The sequence below is a fragment of the Bos indicus x Bos taurus genome, chromosome 15 (assembly GCF_003369695.1).
Source record: "Bos indicus x Bos taurus breed Angus x Brahman F1 hybrid chromosome 15, Bos_hybrid_MaternalHap_v2.0, whole genome shotgun sequence".
NCBI lineage: Eukaryota > Metazoa > Chordata > Mammalia > Artiodactyla > Bovidae > Bos > Bos indicus x Bos taurus.
In genome coordinates, this window is record NC_040090.1 from 43,053,594 (window position 1) to 43,076,347 (window position 22,754).

The window sequence follows — 22,754 nt, forward strand, 5'->3', positions numbered from 1 at the left end:
GTTTGTGGATGAGCAGACCAGGCCTGTGGCAAGCAGAGCTGAGGAACGTGGGGGAGGTGGGGAAGGCAGGCACTGCAGGTGGGAAGGAGGAGGATAGGGCATCTTTGCTTTCCAGCAGAGCCTGGCTCCAGCCTCTGATGCTCAGAACTCTGGGGCTGGGGAGAAACCACTCTGATCTGTCTTGCAATGCCCGCCTGGCCCTCCTCTCATCTAGTGCCAGCGTGGAAGGCCTGGCCTGTGTCACTCCTTGCCTGCTTAGTGGTCCTTCTAGTACATAAAGTCATGACCGTGCCCCCAGGCCATCCATTTTACAAATCAGAGACCCAGATGTGTTCAGTTGCTCAGTCGTGTCTGACTCTTTATGACCCCTTTGACTGTAGCCTGCCAGGCTCCTCCGTCCAGGGAGTTTTTCAGACAAGAATACTGGAATAGGCTGTCATTTCCTCCTCCAAGGGATCTTCCCAACCCAGGGATCAAACCCAGGTGTCTTGCATCTCCTGCACTGGCAGGCAGATTCTTTACCATTGAGCCAGCAGGGAAGCCCAGGGACCCAGAGTAACAAAAAGTTAAATAGCAGTTACTGTGATGTTAGGCAATGTTCTAAGGTGTCTACATATATTACATGTTCAATCTGTGTATTACCATCTCCAATTTACAGACAGGAAAACCAAGGCATAGAAACGCTAGTTAACTTGCTGGAGGTCAACCAGTTTAGAAGCGAGAGACCTGGCCTTGGAATCCAGGCAATCGGGTTTTACATATTATTCTATAATCCAGCAGAAACTTCATCTGTCTGTCATGTTACCCAGTTTTTCCTCTTGAGTTGTTCTCTAAACATACCTCACTTTCTCTATATCCCATAAAATCCAATTCTGTAGCTTTGATCTGAGTAGCAGAATAGAACAAAACTATTCACCTCCCCATTTTAAGACATTAATATTGCTCAAGATTACATTATATTTAAGAACAATCATGTGATACTACTGGTTCATAATATGTTTAATTAACCAGGAACCACAAGTACTTTCCCAGATTGCCCCAGTTAAGAAGTATTTCCTCCTGTGTCTGTGCAGTTAGCATTTTTGATGCAGCAGCAGAATCATTATTTGGGGTGTTGATTTTACCCCTTTGTTCTGAGGCAACCGTCATGGAAGCCTCATCTTCCAAAGACCTCTGGGTCATCTCCACAGAGCCAAGATTCCAAACTAGAAAAGCCCCCCTAGGAAGGGTGGGGCGAGGGGGCTGTATAGCATCCTAGAGACACAGACTTACGTAAAAACACCAGGAACTTGATCAAGTTTCTTAACCTAGGAAATATTCAGCATTCTCCTAAATAAAATGTGAACAATAATAACTACCCCATAGAGACATGAGGATAAAAGTTAAAGGAGAAGGCGGACATTAATCTGTCTGCACAGTGCCTGCCACACAGGAAGGACTGGTGAGCAGACAGTGGCTCTTGGGGTAAATCCTTGGCCCTGGGGAAGCAACCCCTAGATAATCCAGTGATCATGTCCCAGCTTCTCACCTGAAACTGCCCTGCTTCCCCACCAGGACCAGATACATAACCTGTGGGGCTCAGTGCAAAAGGAAAACATGGTGGCCTTTGTCGAAAACTTACTAAGAATTTTAACACAGCAAAGGCAGAACATTAAACCAAGGGCAGGGCACTTTTAGCCTTCTGAGGATCTTGTGCCCACTGGATAGTGTCCTAACACTGCCACTGTAAGAAAGTCCTGCATCTTGGTGCCTTCAAACAACACACATTAGTTATCTTCCATTCTGGAGGCCAGAAGTCTGACAGAGGTCTCACTGGGCTGAAGTCAAAGTGTCAGCAGAACCGCATTCCTTTCTGGAAGTTCCAGGTGATAACCTGTTAGACACTGTCCTTGCTTTTTCAGTATCTACAGGTTTCCCCCATTTACAGCTCTTTTCCATCTTCAAAGCCAGCAGTGTCTGGCTGAGTCCTTCTCACATTGCCATCGCTCTGGCTTTCTCTTCCACATTTAAATGCTCTGGGATTACTCTGGGCTCGTCCAGATAATTCAGGATGATCTCCTTATTCTAAAGCCAACTGATTAGCCACCTCAATTCCATCTGCAACCTTGATTCTCCTTTGCATACACCATGTTTAAAGGTTCCAGAGACCAGGATGTGGACACCCTTGGGAGGCTGTTACCTGCCTACCATACATGATGCTCATGAAGACAGTCCTCCTGAACCCCAAAGTTCAGAGATCTCCGAGGTTTGTCTAGCGGCTGCAGCATGAAGACCCTGTGACCCTCCAATCTGTACACACAGATCTGGTGGCCATACTCATAGTGGTAACACCGCAAACACCCATAGCCACCTTGGATGGACCCTAACCTGCTCCCAGGAGGATCCAGAACCCTGGCTCCAGGCTTTATTCTTTCCCTGCTGTAATCCCGTCCTGACTCTTTCCACTTCAATGTTCTTCTTTCCAGAGTCTCCCCAGCTGAAGACCCACGACTCCTTTGGGGACAGGCGTGCGTGCTTCTGCCCCAGTTGCTACCACTAGGGGCTGCAGAAGATAGTCCAGTCCCCTTTACCAGCCCCTTGTACCCTGGTGGCTCAGACGGTAAAGAATCTGCCTGCAGTGCTGGAGACCCAGGTTCAATCCTTGGGTCAGAAAGGGAATGGCTACCCACTCCAGTATTCCTGCCTGGAGAATTCCATGGACAGAGGAGCCTCTGGACCTGGGCTACAGTTCATGGAGTAGCAAAAGAGTCAAACATGATTTAGTGACTAAACCACCACCAGCAGCAAGGAGCAGTTGAATCCCAAATTACAGCTGGGCAGTGACAAGTACAGATGACAACTGGGACTTGTGACTGGTACCTAAAGTGGGGCCAGTCTTGTGGGACTGAGCCTTTAACTTATGGGATCTGACACTAACTCTGGTAGGTAGCATCTAAAGCTAATTGAATTGTAGGGACACACAGCTGGTGTCACAGAATTGGTTGATATTGGGGAAAAAAACCCACATCTGGTGTCAAAGTGTCATGAGTAGAAGAGTAAAGCGTGTGTCTTCTACCTGCTCCAGAAGGTTACTGTGAGACATCAAAGAGTTAATGTAAATAAAGTGTGAAATGCTTCCCTGAAAACATGGCTCATGCCATATAAACGTTTGGCAGTGTAATTTGAAATAGGATGACAGTAAAGATATTGAAAAGATATTTCTAAAATGAGTTAAACGGGATAAGCAAGCAATGACCTTGTTACAAGGCAGCGATGTTTTCATGGAAATTAACAGACAAAGAGAGGCACTGTTTTACCCAAGCATGTGCTTGTTTCGAGCGGTCCACCATCGGCTCTCTAATCCTGGGTGTGTGTCTGGCACAGCAGCTGAAGTAGAGCTAGACAGAGCCTTCCAAGTCCATGTGCAAAGAGACACCACCGTCCTTAGAGCCTCCGCAGGAGCCCCTGCTGAGAGCAGGCAGGCTCAGCTCTGCCTTTTATCAGAGATTCTGTTTTACTGGCTATAAAAAGGGGTTGACAGAAGTCGCCTTGCCCACAGGGGAGGTGTGGAAGCTCGATAAACTGTAAAGTTCTGTGCAGAGGAAAGGTCTTTCCATTATGATTACTGCTTCTCTCCAGTGGCTCAGGAGGAAACCACAGAATTCAGCTCACCTGGAGTCCTCCAGAGACATCCCCCTCCAGCCCCGGCCCACGCACCTGCCACCACCTTCTTAGCAAACTCGGGAAGTCCAGGCTGGGCTGCCTTTTCTGCATGCACTCCCTTCAGAGCAGGCTTTCCAGGGAGCCCTGCACTTCAGAGAAAGGCCATGCGGTCTCTCCACCCAGCAACTCCTGCTTCTCTCCCATGGAAGCAGGAAGGACTGGTGTGCACGGCGCCTCTCTCAGTGAAGGGTGGAAGGGTGTCAGTCAGCTCTCAGCATGCCTCCTGCACAGTCAAGGCAGCCCAGCTGTGGGCTCGGGTCAAAGGCCTGGATTTGGTTTCTGGATACATTGGTTCAAGTCTCAGCTCAGTCACTTGTTCAACTGTGTGATGCCAGCCAGAGTTCTTACTCTTTCTGTTCCTCAGCTGCTTCGACTCTGAATGGGACTATGCCAACTGCCTGCCCACCTTCATGCAGGTTGGTGTGGTCCACATGGGAAGCACACCTCAACCAGTCAAGCTCATGCAAACACCAGTCATCATTACAGCCACGCTACAGTCAGCAAAATCTACCATTTCCCCTTATTTTGGGAAAAATGTGTATTGAGTTGTGCCTGAGTCTATAGCTTCTGTGCTGGCCAAGATCATGGCTGAGGCCTCTGCAGAGTCCTGTGTGTGTGTGCTAAGTCGCTTCAGTCATGTCTGACTCTTTGCAACCCTACAGACTATAGCCCACCAGGTTCCTCTGTCCACGGGATTCTCCAGGCATGAGCAATGGGGTGGGTTGCCATGCCCTCCTCCAGGGGATCTTCCTGACCCAGGGTTTGAACCTGTGTTTCCTGCATTGCAGGTGGATTCTTTACCCACCGAGCCATCTGGGAAGCCCCCAAGTATTCTTTAAATGAACATATACTCTTCTTTCCCTGTGTAGATCCTTAGATGGTCTTTCATCCCTAGAGCACAGCCAGGCTCACTTGGGCTAAGAAAAACCATACCTCACTACAGGGCATACAGCAGATGTTCAATAAATGTCTATGAAACTGAACTGAACTCTCCTTCCCAAAGAACACAGACTCCAAACCCAGAAGCAAGATCTTTCTTGAAAACTCCAGACACAAGCTAACTGTGGTTTGCAGCTTTAAGAAAATTTTTAAAATAAGTAGAAAGGAAGAGAAGGTGTGGAGGGGGGAGCTCACAAAAGTTAATGAGATTTTCTCAGCTGTGGTACGTGCCCACATTTTTAATAATTAGGAGTAATAAAAATTCTAACTGAACCTTAAAGGAACATCTTTTGTAACAAAGAGAGAAGTCAAGACAGACTTCTCTGTCGGGTGTAATGACTTGTTAGCCTTGGAAGATGGATATACTTTAAGAAACTAATTTACAGAAAAAAATAATTGTTCATAAAAATGCAACTAATTGGGTTAAAATGACTTATTAACAGGAGTGCCAGATGACTCTTGTGCCCTTAAGGATTAAATTCGGTTATTAGTCCTCAAAATTTCTTATTTCTAATGGAAGAAAGCCTTCTCCCTGCTTAGCAGATGGAGAAACTGAGTCTGGAGGAGAGGGAGAGTGACTTGCTCGATGCAGGCCGAGGAGGGAGGACCCTAAGCTAAAGCTGGGAAGCGATCAGGAGTCCAGACACCCAGTCCTGGCTCTGTCCCCAGCACCATGGGGACCCCACCTCCCCACCGGCAGGTCAACAAGGGCCCGGCCACTGACTCTGCTCACCCACTGGGTCTGAGGTCAGGCAGGGGCCGGTCGAGGGGTAGGCGGTCACTGAGGTAGGCGTTGTAGCCGTAGTACTGGAACTGCTTCAGGGCCACACGCCGGCCTTCGGGGCTGAGCTCCTGGCCCCAGTGTGCAAACAGAGAGGAGTCTGTGAAGGGCTCAGCCTCTGCCTCCTCAGGTTTGGCGGGGGCTTCTGGAGAAAGAAGGGATAAGGAGACAGTGGGTCAGAGTACATGCCTGCATATGCCATGACAGCCCCTTACCCTTCCTCACCATTGCTTTGGATAAAATGATCTTAGCCCCAACTTTGGGGGTGGGGGGAATAGAATCATCATGCTCCCCCAAGCCCATTTATCCTTCCATATATCCATTCATCCACCCAACAAGCACTAACACAAAGGATATGGAAATACACCCAGCAGAGTCCACAGGGAAGCCAGTGGGTGTGACCCTGATGCCCCATGGCTTTATGTCAGAATCTCCTTTTCCAGTCTGCCTTCTCATCAGGCACTGGGCCCAGCCCTTGAATGGGGTTTCTGCTTCTCTTTCCCCAGAGCACACCCCTGTTCCCTGTTAGTCCTAAACTGTCCCACACCCGGATCCCCAAGCTGAGTGCCTGCTCCATTGTCCAGTTCTTGCCAGTCCACTCTCTCTCCACTGTCTGGTCCTGCTGAGAGTTTCCTGGCTACACCCTATGAGATTCACCTAACTGCTAGGACCCTCGGCCAAATTGCCTCCTGCTGCTTCAGGATAGGGGCTCGTTGGCACAGCAGATAGACAAACCATCCCCAAATCTCCACACACTCTGGGCACTGCTCATTGGACCTCTGGTAGACTTTGTAGGGGCAATGCTCACACCAGATCAAGAGAATTCATGGTTCTCCTGGAAATTTCCAAGAAAATGGAGGGGGTATTATTACTACAAGAGCAGAGGCTTGGATTTATATAGACACAGATTCAAACAAATCCCTGCCCCACTATTCACTGGCGATACGATCATAAGCAAACACTCAACTTCTTGACGCCTTGATTTCCTCACTTGCAATGTGGGGATATTAATAATAATACCTACTCCTCATTCCTGAGATCTGTGAGGATTACATGCAATAATGTACATGAAACACTTGTTTCAGAGTACGCGCACAATAACAGGGTTGCTATAGCAAGTGCGGCCTGGAGGGTCAAGTCCCTTTTTTACAGGGATAGTGAGTAGGTCTTGCCAGGACACAGGCTGACTGGTCAGGACTATAGAACTCATTCCAAGGGACCAGGTAGTCAGGCCCACCATTCAAATGCCAGCAATCACAGAAATTAGACAGGGATGCTAAGGCCACTGGACTGGCCTTTCATGTTCATAAACATGATGTAAGTAAGAGATGGAGCCTGGAATGAGACAGGGACCAGGAAGAAAGCAGAAGGGGGTTCAGAACAGGAGAGGCAGGCTTAGGACACTTGCCAAAGTCCCTTCAGCTATCTACATGGAGCCAGGAGGTGCAAACACACTTATGTCAGGTAACTTAAAGGTACAGTCTGGAGACAGGCAAAGGGAGGGCCGCTTGGTCTTCAAGGCCGGAGAGCTCAGAGTGGCATACCACCACCTCCTCCTGACAGATTCTTGGAAGTGTCCATCTGGGAAGAGGAGGAGGCTTGCGAATAAGAGGGGGACACTTCCAGCACCCAGAACACTCCTGTCACAGAAGGGGTGCTCCCGGGAGAGGAAGCGCCATCACTGGAGGTGCACAAAGGATGTCATGGACAGAGGCGCTGTCACCGCTCCTTGCAAATTAAACAGCGCGTGATTCTGAAAGCAGAGGAGCGCACCAACGCCAGAGACTCCAGTCAGGGAGACACCGAAACTCGTGCCCATGGAGCTGGCACTCATACCAACGCCAGAGACTCGAGTCAGGGAGACACTGAAAGTCATGCCCACAGAGCTGGCACTCACACCAACACCAGAGACTCGAGTCAGGGAGACACCGAAACTCATGCCCACGGAGCTGGCCCTCACACCAACACCAGAGACTCAAGTCAGGGAGACACCGAAACTCATGACCACGGAGCTGGCCCTCGCAGGTGCTGGGTGAACGTGTGTAAGCACCTCTGCTTTTTGGGGGCCATGTCCTGGGCATATACTCACACTGGAGATCCATGTAACTCCTGGGATAACCATCACAGCTAGCACTTGCTGAGTGCTTACCATGAGTGAGGCTCTGCCATAAGCATTTTCCACTTACCAACTCATTTCCCCCCTACAGGGTGGGGACTGCCACTGTCACCATTCTAGAGAGAGTGAACATGAGGCACACAGAGGATAAGAACCTTGACCTTCACTTAGGAGGACGTGAAGTAGCTGAGATGCAGTCTGAGGTAGTCTGTCCCCCGAGGCAGTGGCCCTAACCATTAGGCTGCACTGCCTCTACAGAGCAAAGGGCTGGATACAGGTGAATTCCAAAGATGAACACTGCCTGTCATCTCAGTTGCCAATTTTCCTTAAAGATGCAGGAGGAAACTCAGATATATTAAACACATTAGGACATTTAAAGGAGTAAAATGCGAACTACGTGTGCATTTCTATGACAAAGCAAGAACTTCTGGGACTGCGGTGCTGCTCAAAGCTCCATCCCAGAGCTCAGGCTGCCCTTGGCCCTTCGACTTGGTGTGTTCGAAAGGAAATACAGGGCTCACCTGATCTTGAAGGTCCTTGTTCTTTCTAAAAAGATGGATGGTTCATTGTTTGGATTCAGGAGTAGTAAAAATCTAAATGAGTGAACCAACTGAATCACACATATAATATTTAACACAAATGGAGTTTTACTGCTCTCACATACCTAAACGGATATTATCAAGTAAAATCAGGTCATTTAATGAAAAAATTATGATTCACAATTAGACCGGTATAGCATGAAAATGGATTATAAACATATTAAAGTCCTGGGTCCCAGCACATGCTTTTGCCTTTTTACTCAGTATGGTACAAAGGACAACAAATTTGATGGCGGTGGGTTCTGAATGATGAGTCAGGGGCAGGACAGGGAGAAGAGGGGGTATATTTGGTGAATTTCTGCCTGAGCCAAGCACAGCGCTGGTTGATGTCTTTACCCAAGGTTATCTCTGTCATGCTCACAGGCTGGATCCCATGAGGGCAGGAGGACATCTGTCTTGTTCCCTGCTGTATCTGTGGCTCCCAGCAGAGTACGTGGCTCTTACAAGATCAGTCCATCATTTCAAAACAAATCAGTTAATCAGTACTCCATAGTAGTTAGTTACTAGACACGAGGAAACCAGAGATGAAGAAGCTGAATGACTAATCTGAGGTCACCCAGTTTGTCAGGGGCATTGACGATTTCCTCTGCACCGCCAAGTGGCAAACTATGGTCTGAGGGCCAAATCTGGCCCACCGTCTTTTACATAAATAAAGCTTTATTGTAACACATGATATTCACTTGCTCTAAATTTAGCTATAGTGCTTCAGGACAACAAAGGCAGAGTATGACAGAGACCCATATGGCTTGAAAAATGGAAAATATGTACTTTCTGGCCCTTTAAGAAAAAATACGCTGACCCCTGCTCTACACCTCACATTTGACATCCCTTAGGTAAAGAGGACGTGACTCTGCTAATCCATTCATCTTGTTTCCTTAGGAGCACTGGCTGTAGAGAAAGAATGTATACTCTAGCTCTGCCATTTACCGGATTAGCTTAGCTGCACCTCAGTTCCTCATCTGGAAAGTGGAATGGGTACCAATAGTACCTTCTTCTTAGACTATTGGTGCACATTCAATGAGAAGGTCCATGTGAGAGCTTAGCACGGTGCCCAGCATGTAAGAAATGTTAGCACAGGGAGCGGCAGTGGCTAAGGACACACACAGCCCCACAGCCCGCCAGGGTGCTCCTCCACTGACACTTCTTGAGCTCAGGTGAGGAAGATGAATGAGGTCCCAGCTCTGGAAGATGCTGCTGTTGTGTAGCCCCAGATGAAGGGTGTCCATGTCGACAGAGTGGCCTCCCATTAACCAGTCCTAGACTCAACCCCTCGCACTCTCCAGTAAGAGAGCAGACCTATAAGAAGGAACATGTCTGACACAGTTAGGGTGACAAAGAGACCCCAGGGAAGTGCCTGGCTGGGTCCTCCGCAGGGGTCTGGAGGTGTCCAGACAGATCTGGTGAGGCGCAAGACCCACAGACGTCTCTCACCCAATGATCAGGTGTCCCCGAAGGGCAAACATGAGCCATGGCCCACGCTGGGGTTCACTCTTGACTCACGGAAGGGGTGACCTGAGAGACGTGTATATTCAGGGGGCTGAGTGCCTCCCCGGGCGAGCTCGTTCATGGCACAAATGAGAAGAACACGAGGAACTCAGCCGGGCAGCTGAGCCAATGTTTGGAGGGTTCTGAGCGCAGCACAGAGGCTGTGGTTCCAGCCCACTCCTCACCCAGCCTTGTGCTCGTCCCAGGGAGAAGCAGGCTGAGAGGGAACACCGAAGGGCCATTTCCCTAGACGGTCACACACGGGGCACAAGCAGCGCCTGTGTGACGCTCGGGCAGGAGAGCTATTCCTCTGCCTCCCCTGACCCACTATGAACAACCACGTGCTGTGGGCAGGAGGGAGGCCCCAGTGGGGCCCGACTCATGGAGGATACTCACTGGAGACTCATTGGTTGAGGGGGGGCAGTGCCGTGTTCTGCCCCTCTCTGCTCATGACCTCCCATAGCCAATGGTCCTTCTTGGCCTCTGGACAGATGGCTCTAACAGGGCAAAAACTACAGAACAAGAACTGGAGCTGCCAGCACCTCAGCAGGCCTGGGACGGCCAGTGAATGGGGAAGGAAGAACCACAACACACACTGCAAGTCCGAAAGGCCCGACTGGCCATGTGATTTGGAAATAGTTTCTGAACCTTCAAGCACGTATGCCAAGGTGCCACTTGCCAGCCATCACCAAAGGTTCTGTCCAAAGTGGCCAAGTGCCATTCAAAAATTATTTGAGGTCCAGTGAGGAGGGGACTGAAGGCTAATCTTGGGTGTTTACCGCAAAACCTTGCCCCTGAAGCCGATCCCCTCATACACTGTACCCCAATTCCACTGCACTGGCCCTGCCCAGTGGTAAGACCAGGCCATCGCAGTGGTCCCATGATGTAGGTTCTATCATTCCCATCACAGATGAGAGGAGACTGCAGCTCAGAGACAGGAAAGAGCTTGATGCTGAAACTGTACTCCTGAGCACAGCCCAGCCTCTATGTTGTAGGAGAGATATACTGTCTGGCCTGAGGACTAGAGCACTTCAGGCCCTGAGAGTCTGCTGAAGTTGGTCTGCACTGGTTCACAGCAGCTGTTAACCCACTGCAATACCTTCACAGCACTGGTAACAGCTGCTTCCCCGAGGCCCTCCACGTGGCCCTCTTACCCCAACTGCTCTGGCCCTTTTCTTGGATTGATCCAGATCTTCCTACCAGCCAGCCTCTGCCTCCCCATCCCAGCTGCTCCACACTGTGACCAGCATTTATGCCAACTGGTTAGTGTCTCTGCCTTGCTAGTTAAGTACAATTTGACTATTACTTGCTCGCGCCCTTCCTAGGAGGCCTCTGAAAAAGAATTATGGGTTTCTGGAGACCTTTCACTCAGTTCATCTGTTCCCCACGTTAGTGCCCAGGCCTCATTACGCATGACCTGTTTTCCAGAAAGTTCTGCCAGGGATCACAGAAGGCATCCAGGAAATGCCACGATATGGTCCCAGAGATAGGCCCACAGAGCCTGACATGCAGCCCACTAATGAGAGCGGAGAATTGCAGATCCAGGTCCTGACAGCCTCCATGCTAATTCACAGAGACAGGAGGGAACTGGGGCAGGAAAGCAGCTTGCGAAGCTCCAAGCAGTGAATGTACCCAAGGCTGCAGCTCTGAGCCTGAGCCCCAGCTCGCCAGCCAGGCACGAGGAGGCCATCTGGAGACCCAATCAAGGCCCGTGAGGCCTCTAAAGCCGCTGATGCTGAAAGCGGGAGGAATACCTGTGTGAGGAGGGCTGCTTCAAGGAGCAGCCGGAGTGAAGGCTCTCCCCGCTGCTTCTGCCTGTCTGGGCGGTGCCAAGACTGCACGATGGAGTAGAAAGAAAACGGGTCTTGGAGTGAAGCAGACATTACCATGCTGCCCAGCCCCTCCCATTTCTGATGGCCTGTCCTCTCTAGGACCACGTTCCTGAGGATCCCTGTCTTTTGGAGCTGAGCCATTTTGTCCGCTCCCACCACGCCCTTCAGTGGAAACTCTGAGGCTGGAGGAGCTGCAGAAGAGGCTGTAGCCCAGACCTCTCCCTGAGCCCGACTCTGCTCCTTAGACTTTAAGATGAATCTTAAAATAGCAACAGAAGGGGTCACGTGCTCGATCCCTGCTGGTGGTCAAAGTGATTTGGGGCTGGACAGCAGGACTGGCCAGGCTCTGCTGGGGGACAGACTGAGCCACCTGGGACGAGGCCCTCTTCGCTAAGGGCCAGTTAGCCAGTTGCTCAAGCTGGACTAGGGCTCACTGGAAGTGGCAGCCCTGCTTCTGATCCCATCATATGGGCACCTTTGGGAATATTTCCCCAAGCAGTGGAGCCCTCTTTTTTTTTTTTTTTTTTAATGGTTTTTCTCAGTTCTCTATATGCTCCTCTTCAAGGCAGAGTTAAGAAGACTTTGAGGGTGGGTGGCAAGAGGTCCTGCCTTCTGCCCTGCTGCCAGTCCTATAGCCTGCTATTTCGGTTTCTGCCCTCGGGCCATGCTCAGAGCTGAAGCTTTGGTGTTTGGTGGTGAGATCCATAGTCTAGGGACAGGGAGGCAGGGAGGAAGCAGGACAGGCAGGCCAATGTCCCAGGTAATTGCCTGCTGTGTGCACTGGGGCCCTATGTCTAAAGGACCTCTGGGGGACAAGCACAGATGGTCCTGTTGCCTTGTCCTCCTCCCGGAGTGTCCTGGGGCCTCCTTCTCCCACTCTCCTAGGTCTGGTCTTCATTTTCTCTGGATTAGATCCACAGTCCAGCCCTTCAAGTCTGCATTTCCTTGGTTGTGGAACAGGAAGAGACTGCCAGGCTGGTGGGGGGAGCTGCTGTGAAGTCGGCTTTTGGAGGGATGAAGGCTAAGCATGAAATAATGGAGCTGGCAGTGCTGAATATCCAGATAAGAATTCTTAAAGCAGTTTCCTTTCCTTCCACTCCTTTTATTTTTTTTTAACAGCTTTATTAGGGTGTAATTTACATATCATAAAATTCACCTGTTTCAAAAGTACAGTTAAGTGATTTCTAGAAAACTTTTTTTCCGTTCTTGAGATGTCTTGTTGTATGCTTTATTTGGTGTTAAAAAGAGAAGGGCTAATTGAATATCCAGAAATGTACGTTGTTGGTGTTCAGTATCACCTGCTGGCTGGCTCCCTGCTGATGATAAAGGACCATTGTTCCCACTTAAACAGCCTGATGCCTGGGCCTCGCCCGAGAAGCCCGGAAGCCTGGGAAGTGTCTTCAGAGCCTCAAATTCCATCCACGGGAGCAATATTGATGAGGCAGGATTCACACCTCCGCAAATGGGGTGGTTCACCCCAGAACAGCAGCGGCTAGTTCTGACTGCTTCTGCTTGCCCTCTGCAGTGCCACCTCCACACTCCACGGTGTGTGCCCTCCCCACTTCTCTTCCAACACCCAGCCCTGGATCCAAAGTGGTGCCCCTGGGCCTGTCCTAGCTGGAGGGAGGCACCGAGATCCTGGGGGAGACAGGCGGTCCTGAGAGGCGGGAAGCCTCAGTCCACCCTCCCCTCCAACACGGGGCAAATCCCCGTTTCCCGCTCTGTGAGATGAACCCAGTGTTTGGGCTCTACTGGGGAAAAAAAGGAGGACTTGCAAACGTCACCATGATGCTTTTCTTACTCCTCGAAAAGGAAGGCATCAGGCCTCCACTTGTACCTGGGCTCCCAAGGGGAGATCTTCAGGTTTTTAAAAACATCCTTTGATGTGCTAAGAGTCCTAATAATAAGGAAGCAAAGTACTGTGTTGAGTTGAGGGTCTCCCCTCCTCTCCACTTTTAGAGACGCAGTACTGACATGAGCTGAAGGTCTTTTGCCCCCACAATTTGGCTTTCTTTTCCAGGAATCCTAAGAATGGCTAAGAGAAAGCAGTGGGATCTGGCAGGAAAGAGCTTGGAGATAATCAGAAGCAAGGAGCTCTGACAGTCTCAGGCCCCACACCATTAGAAGCCTCTGCAGAACAACTTTATCCACTGTGGAAAAGACACACAGGGAGAGCTTCCTCTGGCATGTGGAGAGCACTGCGGGGAAAGGGAGTGGCTGCCACAGAAGGCCTCCTGACCAGGCAGGGCCAGGCCTGCATGGCAAAGGACAGCCTCCCTCAGGGGCTCCAGAGTCAGCTCTGCCCATGACAGGCTGTGTGACCTTCGTCAATCTCCCTGAACCTCAGCCAGCTTGTCTGTTTGATGGGGATAATAAAACCTCTCGCTAACTGTGAAGATAAGGCGAGCTGCTGGCATCAGTAAAGTGCTTCGCAAACTGTCAGACTCCTGGCCGGTGGATTTGTTTCCTGTTGCTGCCGTAACACATGTCTACAAATTTAGTGACTTCATGCCAATGTATTATCTTGTAGTTCTGGAGGTCAAGGGTTTGACAGGGTCTCTCTAGGATAAAATCAAGGTATTGGCAGGGCTGTGTTCCTTTCTGCATGTCCTAGAGGACAATTCTTGAATCCTTGAATCCCCCATTCCAGCTTCTAGAGGCCACCTACTGTCCTTGGCCCATGACCCTCTTATTTCATGGCCAATGCCAACAACAGTGGGTTGAATTCCTCTCATGTGGCATCCCTCTGACTTCTGATCCCCTTTGACACTTTGAAGGACCCCATGATTACACTAGGCCCACCTGGACAATCCCGGACACTCCCTATTTTAAGGTCAACTGATGGGCACCCTGAATTCCATCTGCAACATTAACTCCTCATTGCCGTATCAGCTAACATTCACAAACCCCAGAGATTGGGATGTACTTATCTTTGCGTGTGTGTGGGGAGGCACATTATTCTGTCTTACCTAGTAAGAGGTCCATCATTGTGGGTTTTGCTCTTTATAAAGGTGTGGTTCTAATACTCTGCTCTCAGGGTTGGAACCCTGAGAGGCAAAGGAATGACAATTCACGTTTGTTGAGAGCTGACCAGCTCTCAGCATAGTGGTGGTCTCCTCCCTGACATGGCTCTGGGACTGCACGAGGGGACACACACCCAGGAAACCAAGGGCAGGGCTGCCAGTCAGGCTCTCTGAAGGAGGCAGGTGCACATGAGGGCAGCAGGTGGCTGGAGCCTCGCCCCTGACCTTGAAGCCACCCTGGCCCTGCCTCCTTCATGCACCACTAATGAACAGCAAACAAGAGCCCGGGAGGTGCAAGGCATGTGCCGAGGCCACTGCCCTCCTGCCTCCTGCTTCCCCACCAGCTCTGACCGAACCATCCTCGTCTCCAACCGGCTCCTCACTGCCGGCCCTGCCTCCACTGCTGTGCTTTGAATTGGTGAGTTTGGTTACCCCAAACTCTGGCTTTCAAAACTCCCTGAAGCTGCAGTTCTATTGTTTTGGGAGTTTTCTCATCTGGGAATCTGAGAAATTGCATACTGGCAGATACCTAAAACCATCTGCATTAGATTTCATGGGAGTCATCAGAGGCAGTATGATGTAATGCGAGGGTTGGCAGACTCTTTCTGTAAAGGACCAGTAGTGAATATTTTAGGTTTTCAGGTCACGAGGTCTTGGTTATAATTACTCCACTCTACCCTGGTCTCTTGAAAGCAGTCATAGATCATATGTAAATGAGTGGGTGTGGCCTTGTTCCAGAAAGAGTGTTTCTACAGCAGGCAGCCGGTCAGCTCTGGCCCCTGGGCTGCAGTTGCTGACCCCTGGTGCAGAGGCAGCAGAGACTGGCTCCTGGCTGCTGCATCTACTAAGCAGGTCATAACTGCTCTGTGCCTCAGTTTCCTCACTAGTAAATAGGATAACAATAGCAACTCTGTAGGGTAGTAGTGAGAAATGGGGAAGGGAACCTGTGTCCAGCACTCAGAGCACAGCCTGGCAGCTTGTAAGCTGGGTGAGTGTTAGCCAGGATCTGCCTGTCGGTCAAGAGCATCCACCTCCAGGACGCTGGCTATGACACACCTCTCAGCCTCACTGTATGAAGGCCCACTCTTACTCTCCTAGTACTGGCCTCATGGGCCACTACTCAAGCCCACCTAATTCAGCCCCAGCTGGGAGGGACCAAGGTAGTTATGATCCTGTGTATTCAAGTCACTGAAAACAGGATCCTGAGCAAGGCCAGAACAGAGGACAGAGGAATCAGCCTGCCCTTCTGGGAGGGGCTGGGAAGGATATGAGAAGGCTGGGGTTCAAGAAGTGTGACGGGTCCTAACAAGAAACCAGAGAATGAGTCAGGGGTCTAGGGAGAAGCACTAGTCATTTCATTCTGGGCTGACATGGCAGACAAGAAACAGGAACTCGTCTGACCCCAGATACTGTGTGATGGCCTCTGGCAGGCAGACAAATCTCACACCAGGTTCCTTGCCAGCCTGGGACCGCCATGCCCTCTACCATGGGCTGTGGGCCTGGGTGTGGCTGAGCTCACAGCTGAGACAGCCTGGCAGGTAGGGACAGCCAGAGCTCAGCATGTGCATCCATGCTCATGGAAATGGAAATGGACTTGATTAGAAATTATGCAGAATGAAAGCAGCCATTAAAGGTCCAGGTTTTTATGCTCTGAGCCAACCACATAAAGAACATGTGAAAAACTCATTTTAGGGAGTGACAAATGTACATACCTTAGGAACGAGGATTTATAGGTGCCATTATGTGCTACTTTAAAACAACCCTTTAAACCTAGAATTCTGCCTAGGAGATATAATGAACTCTGAAGCACATATCATCTTTTTTTTTCCCCTGAGAGCTGACAGCCTGGAGCTGAGCACCCAGACTTCTACTAAATATACACCTCACCATTCACACATAAAACACAGTGTTTCCACACATCAATTCTTGGGATGAACTAGTTGGTGACCCTGTTGACGTTAAAGTGGCATGCTTCTCCTGGCACAAATACGCAGATGGGAACAGCTGGGCTCGACAGGGAGAAAGAAATGTGCTCCTTTGCAGCAAGACGGTCTACAACCCGGACCAGCTTCAGACTGCCTGCAACAGCTGCAGCTCCTAGGTGTGGGACAGGCTACAGGAGAGTCCTTGCGTTGGGAAACCTGCAGCCTGAGGTAAGCTGGGAAGAGTGTGTCCCTGTCCTCTGTAATATTACTTTACCCTCTTCTCTCTGGTCTCAGCCTCTCTGGAAGCCTGCGGGTTTCCAGTGTCTTAAAGGGGCAGCCGTGTGCTGTCTGGCAGTGGTTCCCCTTCATGAATGAACATCAGACTTACCCAGAGGGCTTGATGCACCATGGCTCATGCTGGGCCCCGCCCCCAGGGTTTCTGATGTGGCAGCAGGTCTGGGGTGGGACCTGAGAAGGTGCATGTCTAACAAATTCCCAGGAGATGCTGAAGCTGCTGAAGGGGCCCCACTCTGAGAACCAGGCTGTAGAGATGATGGGAGTCACAGGCTTCCTTCCAGCCCTGACTCTGCAGCTTATTCATCCTGAGAACGAGCAAGTCCCTCCCTCTCTTCAGGCCTTAGTTTTCTCTTGGGTAAACTTCCTGGAGTGGGATGTGATGATCTCTAAGACCCTTTCACATGATGCTAAGATAGTTTAGCTCACATGGGAATTGGTGAAGCAGAATGTTCAATTGTATCCTTAGGTCTCTAGTTCAAATTTTTTATTTTATAAATAAACTAAGGTCCAGAGAGGTTAAAATGACTTGCCCAAGGTCATACAGCTCGGTAGCAGCTGATTCTTAGACCATGTAAGTAGATCAAGCCTCTGAGTGCCCTCTTTCGCTTCTCAGTGCATCTTCTACTACCCTTGAGGATTTCTGCAAAGTGGTGCTAGGGACAGACAACCTGCTGGACCCCCAAGTCTACCCAGTACCTCTGAAGCCGCCAAACCCTAGAGCCCAAGCCTTGGACAGATCAGCAGCTCCTCCCTCAGATACTCCTCCCCAAGGCTGGTGCCCAGGTCTAGATCTGCAGATGCACCTGCAGCCTATACGTCAGGCTGGCAGGGAGGTGAGAGGAGCACTGCAGGTGTGGAGGGAGAGGATATTAATCACCAGAGCCCGGGACTATTCACCAGGCTCCCAGAGGACAGCAGGCTTCCTGTTTTGCTCAGTTATCATCAGCTGTATCCTTATCCAGGGGTGCACGTATGCACACACACACACAGAGTCACAGCAGCCCACAGCAGCCTACAAAGGCTCGTTCTGAAAACAGATTTCTCTAGTCCCAAGAGGCTGCTCACCGCATGTTGGAAGACCATTAAAATGTGTCATTTCAAAGATGAGAGAAGAACACTTGTAAAAACAAACTTGCATGAAGAAATATTATGGGGTTGCATTCTGGTTCAACAGCCACATTTGCATCTCTAAGTGCAGTTGCCAGTGGAGAAGGATCCATAGGACCTGGGTCGGGGGGGGCAGTGGGTGTGGTCACAGGCTCCTGGGTACCCGGGCTGTGGGGGCCCCAGGGCCAAGCGCCACCACTCCCAGCAGCTGTTGGCTCTCTGGACATCTTTTCTTGGTTGCTCTGAGTCGTACATCTCCCAGCCCTGGCAGCCAAGGCTGTATTTCAGTGAAGAGAAGTGGATTTGTCCTTCGAAAAAAGTTAACAAACAGGCCCTCCCAACCCCAGGCTCTTGCAGGACCAGGAAAGGCTTTGAATCCATGTCAAAGAAGCCATCAAAGGAAATAGGCCATTTCAAACAAAATCCATTTCTCAAGCATGACGGTAAAAACATTTATCACATGAAAGATGTGAAAACCTTTATGATGTCTCAACGTTCTGTATTATGGATGCAGCATGTGTCCAGCAGAATGTGTGCAAAAAAAAAAAAAAACCCCGTTATGCCTGTGATTTTGAAAGGAAGAAAAAAATTAGACCTTTCCATCTGGTAAATTCTTAATTTACCAACCCCGTCGTGCTACATGGGCACCTGAGGCAGAGGATGGAGGTGGGCTCGGCTCAGAGTCAGATAAAAGAATCAAGGGCTTCAGACAAAGAAAGTCTACATGTCCGGACACAGTGAATAGGGGTCCCACACTTATCTATCTCTGTCAGCCGGGGGCCTTGGAGAGCATCCAAGCTCCTGCCTCGTGCACAGGGTCAGAGAAGGCCACCACGGTGCACTTCAGGATTACCAACAGGGTCCAGACTTCCTTCAGGGACCTCCACAATCAGGAGCGTTTGCTGTTCTAATGGATTTTCAAGGTGCAAGACAAAGCCTGTTCTTTCACCCAGAAAGGATCACAGGGGTGGGGAGGGGTGGGGTTGGGGGGCAAGCCAGCCTTTCTGGGAGGCCCAAGTTTCTCAGTCTCAGATCTGAGGATGAAAGGTCTGCTCAGAGAACCTAGGGTGCCCAGGTTCTACCGTCATGCCACACCTCACAGTTGGTGGATTGCCAGAGAGGGCACTGGGATGCACGGCCTCTAACGGATCCATGAGCATATCCTTCTCTTCAAGAAGGAGAGGCACCCAACTCTAATGCCCTTTCCTCTGGATGGGTGGCTTAAAAAGAAGTGCCCTGGTGGGCCCTGGCACACTGAAAAAGACACAGGGGCTTGCCCTACCTTTTCTGGGTACCCACAGAGAGGTAGAAATTAAACTCTATGCATTTGGAGGAACAAATGTAAGTTAATTCACTTAATCAACAAACTGCATCGAGATGCAACTGTGCAGAGATAGCCTGGTCTGGCGGGGAAGTCCAGGACCTCTGAGCCACACAGCTGCAGTTTGGCTTCATTCTTCATTAGCTATGTGGCCTGGTATAAGTCACTTAACCTCTCTGTGCCTTGTTTTCCTAACGTGGAAAATCGGGGATAATCACACTACCTGCTTCCTCGTGGGGACTGAATAAATTAGTAAGACAGCCTCTCACATTCTATGTGCTATATAATCCCTGGCAAAGGTTGCTATAGTTATGGGCAGGTACTATGCTGGGTGCTAGGATAGAACTATGAGCAAACAACGGGGCGTTTATGAGGTGGCTGCTCATTGCTTTCTCACCTTTCCCACCAGAGTCAGGGATACAGAGTAACTGAGAACAGGTAGCTATAGGGAAGGCTCCTATACCTTCCCTAATGGGACAAGAGGACCCAGAGCCCGCTGGTATCCTGGGGTGAGGTTCCTGGGGAAAGTCAGGCTCTGCTCCCTGCTCCTCCCCCCATTCCTGCTAGGGTGAGGAGAGTAAGAGAAGTCGGGAAAGCCGCACGGGAGTAGGGGAGCCCAGTGCCCAAATGTGAGAGCCTCTGCATCAGGATGGATCTGTCTGACTGGGGAGCTGGGTGGGAGGCAGTGCCTTTTCCGGCCAGGTTGGTCTGTCATACATGCAGCCCAGGGGCTAGGACTCGGGGATTCCCTTCCTAGGGGGCTGTTACTCTGAGGGAGACCCTATGGATTCCTTGTAGCACGGGAGCTGTCCAGGCTGGCCTCTGCTCATGACCCAGTGGGCGGGCACCTTAGCAAGACAACCCGGAGTGTGAGGCTGAGAAGTGTAGCTCAGGCAGGGTCCTGAAGGCAGACTCCACGAACCAGAGAGGCCTGGAGGTGACAAGACCCTCCACTGTTGGGGGTCACAAAGAGGAAGCCCCCAGACCCCTCACACATATATGCCACTTGTCTTGTATAAGATATACCACAGTTAGCATCCTGAACCATAGAATTGGGCAAGGTCAGTGCCACATTAACCTTTCCTTCTGCCAGGCCCAAGTAGGAGGAGTGGAATTGAGGGATGTGTGAGGGTGCTGGGCTCTCTTGGGGTGAGGGGCTCACCCTGCCCAGAAGTCCTGCCTCTGAGCCCTTGTCTCCCCGCATTCCTTGACAGTGCACAGCTGAGCACAGCAGGTCAGAAAGTTCCCAGATGCAGACATGGGGCAGTCAGAGCCTGAAGGACCATCCATCCAGGACCACAGGAACCATCCATCCAGACCAGTGTTCTTTATAACTCACTACATTGATGTCTAGTGCATACATGTAAACACACGTAAGGGAAACCACAATTTACAAAACAGTCTTTAGCTTTACTATATGTGACTAACACTGGTATATTCTATTTTTTGCTACACTATTTTGTTAAGAACAAATGTTGGGGACTTCCCTGATGGTCCGGTGGTTAAGAATACACCTGCCAATGCAGGGGAGCGCAGGTCCGACCCTGGTTCGGGGCGATTCCACATACCTTGGGGCAACTAAGCCCATGTGCCACACCTGCTGGGCCTGCACACCTGGAGCCTGTGCTCTGCAGCCAGAGAAGCCACCACAACGAGGAGTGTGCGCATCACAACTGCAGAGTGGCCCCCACTCCCCACAACTAGGAAAAGCCTGCACACAGCAACGAAGACCTAGCAGCGCATCTAAAAAAAAGAACAAATGCTGGTTATGAACTAGGAAATTGATTCTATAACCTACTAATGGGTTGTGACCAGCATTTCGTAGAACAATGATCTAGATCAATGGATTGCAGCCTTTTATAAATCAATGTCTCCTTTTCATAAATATTAAAAATTCCTACTTTCATATTCCTTGAAATTTGAAAATAAATTATCACAATTGAAAACAAAAATAATGGCCATTTTGGAATACTTTTTCAAAGTATGCACGCCACCTAACTACTTTCCCAAGACTTTGATATAGAATCCCCCATAGGAGAGAAGATGCCCTCCCCACAATTAACCTAGCTAAGGGTGGTTTTCAAGAGCTTCTGTGGACCCCCCTTTGGGGAAAGTGGACCCTGTGTTGAGGGGAAGGGAGGCGTGAGGTCCCTTTACCATAACGCTTTGAGTCCTAAATTCCTAGAATTTTGCATAGAAAACTTTTGAAAGAAAGGGTTACTGGCTAAAAAAATGGTTGGAACCTCACAGGCTCATGCATTCACCTGTCTCATTTCCCTGGGTAGAGAAAGAGGCAAAACCATTCATTCCATTAGATTCAGGGATTTGCTGAAGGGAACACAGAGGCCAGAAGTGAGAGGGAGACAGGACAGGACCTGAGACCTGATCTATGGCTACACCACCTTGAATGCACCCCATCTCATCTGATCTCAGAAGTGGGGCCTGGGCAGGATGTTCTGAGGCCTTCAAAATGTTACAAAAAGGCCCAGCAATAAGGACGTGCACAATGAAGGGACCCAATTCCCTGGCTTTGAGTTTGATTTCTAGAAGACTCAGGGTGGAAAAATATTAACTGGGAGTCAGAAGCCCTGCTTAACAGCTACATGTGGCTGTGATTAATAAAAGATGGAAAATAAACTGACCATCTCTGAATGGGGGTAGCGTGTCTGGAGAAGAACATCTTCCTAATCTGGGATCCAGGAGGAAGGGAGCTCTTGATTGTGAGAAGACAGGCGCCCCTGTGTGAGCGTGTGTCCATGGGGGTGGTGGGTGGTCCAGGAGAGGGCTCTGCTGGCTCTTCCACTAATATACAGAAGTTGATGCCAAGTGTCAGGCTCACGGCTCTGTGGCACCCTCTATCAGGTGCTGCTCCCCCAGGCTGTCCTCCACCATTTGATAATCGGAACACCCCCAGGATGGGCTGGTTCCAGACGCAGCTGTTGCCCTCTGCTCCTTCAGAAGGACTTGTCTGATCCAGAGCCAGGAGCGGCAATGCCAGAGGCTCTTTCCTGGGCTCCTGCAAGATCCTCTGAACACAGCAGAGGCTGCCGTGCCTATCTGATGGCCAACCAGAGGCGTCAGAGGGAATCATTTGGTATCCTGGAGTGAGCCCAGGTCCAGGCCAAAAATGTCTCTGAGGGTTGGAGCCGGCCCAGAAGACACTCACACACACTCACACACAGAGCACAGATGGGCGCTGTCCCTGAGTCTGTGGCTTACCCTAGTTCCCAACCCTGGCTGCACACCAGTGCCAAGTGGGGAGCAGACAACAACAAAGCCACAAATGTTCAGGCCCACCCCAGACTGTCCTATTCAAATTCTCTGCAGGTGGGGTTCCAGGCATCCTTATAGTTCTGTTTCATTTTTTTAATCTCTCCAGGTGATTTCAATACACAGCCAATTTAGAACCACTGGGTTGGGGAACAGTTCCCAAACTTCAGTGTGTACACAAAAGGTTATATGGAAAGTCTGGGGAAAAGACAAATTCACTCCAAGATGGTCCACCCCTCAAGATTCTAGAGTAGATTTGGTTCAATGGCTCAATCGTGTCCGACTTTTGATTCCCCACGGACTATAGCCTGACTGGCTCCTCTGTCCATGGGATTTTCCAAACAAGAATACTAGAAT

At 50.2% G+C, this 22,754-nt stretch overlaps 1 protein-coding gene across 1 annotated transcript in view; it reads right to left on the reverse strand.

Moving 5' to 3' along the window:
• GALNT18 (polypeptide N-acetylgalactosaminyltransferase 18) overlaps positions 1 to 22,754 on the reverse strand; it is a 353,171-nt gene that overhangs the window by 178,555 nt on the left and 151,862 nt on the right. The window contains exon 2 of the mRNA XM_027563283.1: positions 5,375 to 5,567. Coding sequence (XP_027419084.1) covers positions 5,375 to 5,567 — 193 coding nt within the window. The remainder of the gene's footprint in view (positions 1 to 5,374; positions 5,568 to 22,754) is intronic.